The 7,276-nt window shown below is 36.8% G+C and overlaps 1 protein-coding gene across 6 annotated transcripts in view; it reads right to left on the reverse strand.

Moving 5' to 3' along the window:
- Nucleotides 1-381: 381 nt before the first annotated feature.
- The window catches only part of LOC113814669 (solute carrier family 35 member F5), a 15,589-nt gene continuing 8,694 nt past the window's right edge, over nucleotides 382-7,276 (reverse strand). For 4 of the 6 annotated variants that reach the window (XM_027366721.2, XM_027366722.2, XM_070129309.1 and 1 more), the window contains 8 exons: nucleotides 6,563-6,703; nucleotides 5,643-5,753; nucleotides 4,754-4,906; nucleotides 3,790-3,972; nucleotides 2,116-2,272; nucleotides 1,467-1,626; nucleotides 811-1,056; nucleotides 382-647 (listed from right to left, as the gene is read on the reverse strand). In XM_027366721.2, the coding sequence (XP_027222522.1) occupies nucleotides 467-647; nucleotides 811-1,056; nucleotides 1,467-1,626; nucleotides 2,116-2,272; nucleotides 3,790-3,972; nucleotides 4,754-4,906; nucleotides 5,643-5,753; nucleotides 6,563-6,703 (1,332 nt within the window). In that variant the 3' untranslated portion in view covers nucleotides 382-466. The remainder of the gene's footprint in view (nucleotides 648-810; nucleotides 1,057-1,466; nucleotides 1,627-2,115; nucleotides 2,273-3,789; nucleotides 3,973-4,753; nucleotides 4,907-5,642; nucleotides 5,754-6,562; nucleotides 6,704-7,276) is intronic. The other 2 variants (XM_027366724.2, XM_070129310.1) reach the window with 1 other exon arrangement.

Raw genomic sequence — 7,276 nt, forward strand, 5'->3', positions numbered from 1 at the left:
AAAAAAAACATGTAATTTTCTGTTAACTTTTCCTTTCAACATTATACTTTGTGTCTCTCATCCTTAAATTTCTTTGCCAGACATCCAAATTTGCAAACTCAATACGTCTCCCAGTACTGTTATTACAGCCTCTCACTTTTCCTCCAGATTTACCACAATCAATCTTGATCTTTTATATAGCTAATTTTTCTCTTCTTTTTCTTGTTATCTTCTCCCTCCTCTTTCCATCAACAACTATGAAAGCAGCAAAGTTAGGAAGGATCATTTTATACTACCAGAGATCGAAATGGTATTTCCTTAAGTAAAAAACTTGTACCATATATTCTGTAAATGTAAGCATTACCGTTCCCATTTCAACTAAGTGCAAGAAAAATCATAAAAGAATGTGTTCCAAAACTCTCTTGAGAGAGAGTAGAAAAGAAAAGGAATTTATTCTTATAGATCATTGGTTTTTTGATCCATAGCATTATATAATGTTGTTAATCATAGTTGGCATAGAGTTGGAAGCTGAGGCATTGTCGGTGATAACGATGGCATTGTTGATTCCTGTGGTGTCCACTTCTTCCTCATCCTCCTCTTCTGCTTCATCCACACCAGTTTCGTTCACTATTAAGCTCTCTCTTTCCAAGCCTTCTGTGTCCACCAAACTGAAAAGGTGAAAAAGTTTGAATAGTAAAGCATTGTGTAGGATATTAGGAACTGTAACTAAACAGAAAATTTTGGCTTGAGCGGTCATCAAAATTCTCTTTTTGAGAATACTTTCATTGAGAGTAATTACAATGACAGTGGAATACTAAAAAAAAATCATACCTATACATATGATTATTTCTGGAACATCTTCTGTTTATTTTTGTTATACAATCCATGAGCGGATCCCAATTTTCATAGTGTGTAAGAAGTGTGACGACGATGAACGACAACATCATTGGGATTGCACCAATGTAAAAGATAAGTGAATACTCGACATCTTTCACAAAGATGTCAACGACCATGGTAAGAGGAATAGTGAGACTCAGCGACAATGTGGCCATCAGAGAAGAGGTAAGGAAACATCCCCTGTAAAATAAAATATCATTAGGAATTATACAAGACAAAAACATCCTATCATGTTGTTACAATCATAGAAAACCCAACAATGAACTAAACAAGTTTACTTCCTGCTGGATTTGGAATTTGTCATCTATACTTCCAAATAATCTTTTTTCTTTCTGTTACTTGAAACATGTACATATATATTATAATTGTCATGCTTTATCATCTTAACCTTCGTGACAAACCCCCTAGAACAATCAGACTCTGATCTGATCTGAAATTATAGCACTCACCTTATTCACTCGTAACATTTAAGAGTAAAATCTTTCCTTATCACAGCCACAGTAATTCTGAGAGAACACACATTCACCCATACAATCTGGAATGGCCTCATTCATATATTCAATCTAAACATTCTAGAGTGAAGCACTTACCAAAGCCACAATAGTTCTGAGAGCACAGTCCCAATCAATCCATTAACAGACATGTAGAGAAGCTGCTCCTTGTTTGGTAACTGGAATGTTTCCCATCCTAAGACGTCTAACAGAGGAAATCCCGGCCACAGAATTATGGTATTGAACAAGCCGACAAATCCTGAAACAAAAGCATTTAGAATAAGCTGACTGGGAAAATCACATACTACAGGATATTCATACAACTTTTCTGCAATTATTACCTACAGGAACTGGTAAAAAACAGGTGTGGGTGACTGCTTTGTTCAGTGATTTATTTAGTATAAATATTAACCCACTAGTGACGATATATTTTGAAGCCGAAAATAATCGTTTCCGGGCATCTTCAAAATCTGCACGCGTGGCTGGCCTGGAATCTGCCCGCACGCCGGCCATGGCCCGCGGCGGAATCAGACCACAAGCTCCGATCCAGCGTCACACTAGCAGGATACCCGGCAATGTTTATTTTTACGGGAGTCTCATATTTGGGACACCCGTCGTAAATAGGTTAAATGCTCAAATCAAGATTTCCGAAAAAAACAATGTGTCACTTGGAAATGAAGAACACATCAAAATATATCCATAATAAAAAGAATAAAACAACAAAATAAATAAATAAACCACAACACACCAAAAAACATTGTGAAATCCATCCTGTCTTCTGTGGGAACCTTGCGTCTCAGGAAGACCATGTAACAGGCATACAACACAGCTCCAACCAAGGACCACACCACACCCACAGGCACAGTGGCTCCTTCAAGGCTGATGTCCTCCAAACTGACCAAGACCTGAAAAAGAAGTTCATGATCGTTATTGCAAAATTGTTATGATTTATATAAAAACAATATAAAAAATTTGCACACAACTTCCAAACTTACTAACACCTTGATGTTCACATCCATAGGATATATAATATTTAAAATTACATGAGTCTTAATATGATTCATCTATTTTTATCTAATTGTGGCAACAATCTTCTACATTCTAAAACATCCTGCCTAGCCCAAAAAAGAGCTGTTTCAATACCAGAGATATTCTTCCTTCCATAGTCCAAACAAAGTTACAAACTATAATCAGAGATAGGCAGTATTGCCATACAGGTATCAGCGATACATATCGATCGATACTTTTGTATTGGTATCGGTATCACCTTAGATGCTCGATAACAGTATTGTTTTATTGGTATCGCTAGGGTATCTTTCTCACGATGTATCGGAAAGAATCAATAAACCAACACTTCGAAATCAATACTTCCATACCCTCCCTCCCTCCCTCCCTCTCTCACTTCTGTTGCATCTATTGTTTGCAGTGCATCAAACATCAAAATTAAATATTTGCCTGTCAGTTTGGACATTTTCTTACAAAAATGTATTAACGATACTCTATCAGTGATACATGTATTGGAATCAGCATCACTTTCTTTACTAAAATGGTTTGAAGGCCAAAAACACCCATACCATAACAGATCTACAAATAAAAAGCAACATGTGGGAAGCTCAATCAGATTGGTTTTGATGGAATTAAACCTGCATTTAGGTGATAAAGACCGTGATAAATTTTCCCCTGATGGAATGCAAGTTTGTGTGATGCAACAACTTTTCTACCTTTTTTTCTTTAAAACTAACAGTACCCATTTATTTTCTCTGGTTGTTGGATTATCATGAGAGAGATATAGAGAGACAGTTTCAAGATAAATTTCTTCACATGGTAAATCAATTTATATCTTGTTTTATTGGTTTTACACATTTATCTCTAGGAAAACAAATCACAGAGTGAGAAGTATGGAAGAGATAATAAATTCAACAAAACTATTTACATTGATATTTAGTGTAGGAAGGAAAAACAGAGGAGAAATTTCTGGTTTCCACATGGGGAGCAGGTCAGTATAAAAGAGGTTAAGCATCTGAATTCATGGATATTTCTGTGTTATGGGTCTTTTGGCTTGTGTCGAGTGAGATGGCATGTGTTTTTCTGCGGATCATTTGCATGGCCAACTAGGTGCTGTTCATTATGGCCTTGTCCCATGCCCTAATGCAAGGCCTCCTTGTTTTATTACAATTCCTCAGCATTATCTCCAATATAAGCATGGGTACAGCTGCAACTTTCCCCTTTCTCTTGCTAGTTTCACAACAACAACTGTAAAATTAATGACTGAATACAGAATACCCTGATCGATGGCCCTCAGAATGTAAAAAGCGCATAATTCTTTTTTTTTATTTACAAATATCAAAGTCAAGATCTCTGTCAACCCTCCCAAAAAATACAAAATAAACAATAAAAGTAAAGTAAGCCTAATGATACTCACCACTCCAGCAACCATTAATAAGACTGAAAATAGCTTGGAGAGTGTGAATCTGTCTACCGATGATGAGGGGAAGATGGCAGCCAAGATGAGGGTGAAGAGACCAGAGGTAGAAGAGATGACGTTGACCACACCAGCCTCTGTGTCGCTCAGTGCTATCTGATAGCCGTAGTTCCCAAGAAACCACTGTAACAAACAACACTCAGAATGTAGATAGAAGAAATCTTAATAGCAAGAATACAAATACCCTGATGAACTGAGACAACTATTCACACAAAAACAATACACTAGCACTATTCAACCCCTATGATCCAGTTGATATGACCATCACATCATGAAAAAATTTGCCTTGGTATAACATGAACATGCCATCATGGAGAAAATTGGCTGAGGGCCAGGGTGACTGGAACTTCCTGTCATGAGAATTGCAGCTGAAGGCGGGGTGATAAAAATTACTTGCAACGAGTGCACAAAGTTCTTAGAGGGTGATTAGACTCAATTGGCATTTAGGAAGGGGCTTTTGCATCATTTTCATCAATAAATGAGCGTGGAATGCACCCCACACCTGTCAGACTGGCCACTCTAGTAAGCCTAATGCTCAACCACATGGAGGCATTGAAGTTTCTTTTACATTAACTTGAAAATATATATATATAAAACTACTACAACTAAAATTACTTGACTTCTCCAATTACTTTCATATTCATTTAATTTACAGGAAAACCTGTTCATGATACAATCACTTAGAGAAAACTATAAGAAAATAAATTCTAACGGAGTAGGTATAAAAATGCATTTGAGAGTTTGGTAATAACTAGCCAATACAACTTATCCACAAGCATCACTGCATTTCATATAACTATCACTACAAAACTATCAATCCTTAAATAGTCTAGTCTTCTGCAGCAAACTACGTATAAAATGTAGAATGGCAAGATAAAGCTGAAACAAGGCAAGAGATACTTACCAGCAAACAGAATATGCACGAAATTTTCATTACTTCTTTAATGGATAACTTATTAGCTGCTTGCAAAGCGAGCTGTTCAGCGCGAAGTGAGGCAGAAAAGGAAAGCCGAGACATCATAGCTTCAACTGCCTCAGCCTCCGACATTTGCCGTACCTTAAAGAAAATTTTGAAAAATTAATTGTATACCAAGAAGAGAGAGAGAGAGAGAGAGAGAGAGAGAGAGAGAGAGAGAGAGAGAGAGAGAGAGAGAGAGAGAGAGAGAGAGAGAGAGAGAGAGAGAGAGAGACTATATGTGTGTGTGTGTGTGTGTGTGTGTGTGTGTGTGTGTGTGTGTGTGTGTGTGTGTGTGTGTGTGTGTGTGTGTGTGTGTGTGTGTGTGTGTGTGTGTGTGTGTGCGTGTGCGTGTGCGTGTGCGTGTGCGTGTGCGTGTGCACGTGTGTGTGCGTGTGCGTGTGCGTGTGCGTGCGGGCGGGTGTGGGTGTGGGAGTGGGTGTGGGTGTGTGTGTGTGTGTGGGTGTGTGTGTGTGTGTGTGTGTGTGTGTGTGTGTGTGTGTGTGTGTGTGTGTGTGTGTGTGTGTGTGTGTGTGTGTGTGTGTGTGTGTGTGTGTTTTCTGGTAAGTTTAAGCATGTTATTCTATATATCATATATATACTATATACATATCATATACAAATCAGATATGTATCATACATATACATACATTATATATCACATACATATATACTACAGAACTTATATTACTGGTATAAAGATACATTATAACGAAACAAAAAATAAAAGTATCAATTTACATTAAAACTATAGAATTACCAATCACCCTCTTCTCACTTAACAACACAATTCTATTTTAACGAATTCCCTTAACCCGTAATCCACACTGCTCCTTACTTCTGTGAGTTTGCTGAAGCGGACGGACTTTACTGAAGAATCATCCGACTCTCCATCGGAGCTCTTCTCTTGCTGATCTTGCAGCTTGAGGGGGACATATTTAGGTTCACTCTGCAAGAAAAAGGGTTATTTCAATGGTCACCGTTCTTTAGCATTGTTTTTCAATAAAATGATGCCAGTTTCTGTTACTATAAACTATGCTAGTTTCTGTTGCTTCTTGAGAAAGACTATTTCATATAAAGAATTACAAGCCTAATTCATAGAGAAGTTTAGTAGCTTATTTCATACTACAAGAATAATAGATAAACAAGTTATGGTGGCTGAGTCTCATAAGAAAAAAAAAATCTCCAATGCATTTTCCTTAGTCTCAGCTACATTATTTCAGTTGTAGTTATTTTAACAGGCTAGATATTATGTGAGCACTATGGACAAAATATCAAATCTATTGTACAAGATATAGGGGCCAAATCATAAAATCTTTTCAAAAATATCAATCAAAGAATGTTATATTTAACAGAAAAAAGGGTTATTAGTTCAACAACAAAAAAACATCAAGTAATATTATTAAAAGACAAAACACAAGGTGTGCCTGAAGCAGAAAATGCTTCTTGGGCTGCAAGCAAGCCTGTACTCATATGTTTGATACCCTTGATTTTAACATTAAAGCTAAAATCATACATCTTGATTTGCAATTGAAAAATATCTCGTAAATTCGAAATCAGTTTTGCTATATCAAAAAACAAAAATCCTTCTTTAGCTCATGACCAGCTTTGCAATATTACAAAGCACGTAACATTGCACATCAACTAAAGCTACATTAAAAAAGAAAAAAAAAAAAAAAAAAAAATCACCTCTCCTGCCTGTTTAATTCCCATTCCCCTTATTTCTCCATTTACAATAAGTGAATCTGACACAATTACTTTTGGTGGATCAACAGGCAAATAGCGCCAAAGAACCAAGTGCGTCAGCTCTGCGCTTGGGTCTTCATCCCTTGCTACACTGGATGCCAGTTGGTCAACAGTGAAGATGGGAGCTGCTGTGGAGAAGGCCCTCTCTCTCCCCTGGAAGAACCTTACATTAAAACCTGGTACGTCAGATTACAATTTCCGGCTACCAAACCACTCGAGGATGTTTTCTTCTTCTTTGTGATCAAATAAGATTCTGAATCATGTGTATTTTTGTAAACTATAATTATTCTCTGTATATAAAGTCAATTAGCTAATGAATGCATTAGAAAAATAGTCTAAGTATGGATCACACTGCACTAGTTCAAATTTCAGACAGGTGGGTGGAGATAGGAATGTGAATGGGAATAGGAACAGAAATGGGAATAGGAATGGGAGTTGTAATTGTAATGGGAATATGAATGGGAATGGGAATGGAAACAGGAATGGATTGGAAATGGATTAGGTATGAGAATGGAATGAAGAATAGGATGGGACTGGATGAGATAGGATGGAATGCCAGATTCTATGTATTTTCATTTGTTTTTCAAAATGCATTCATTTGCCAGAAGAAACATCAAGAAATGAAAAGGAAATACTTAGTTACTTGGCCAAAAGTTACTTAGCCAAAGTAAAGAATATGAAAAAATAGCAACATTATCAATCATTTACGTTAACAACCATTTTTTT

The sequence above is a fragment of the Penaeus vannamei genome, chromosome 13 (genome assembly GCF_042767895.1).
Source record: "Penaeus vannamei isolate JL-2024 chromosome 13, ASM4276789v1, whole genome shotgun sequence".
NCBI classification, from domain to species: Eukaryota; Metazoa; Arthropoda; class Malacostraca; order Decapoda; family Penaeidae; genus Penaeus; species Penaeus vannamei.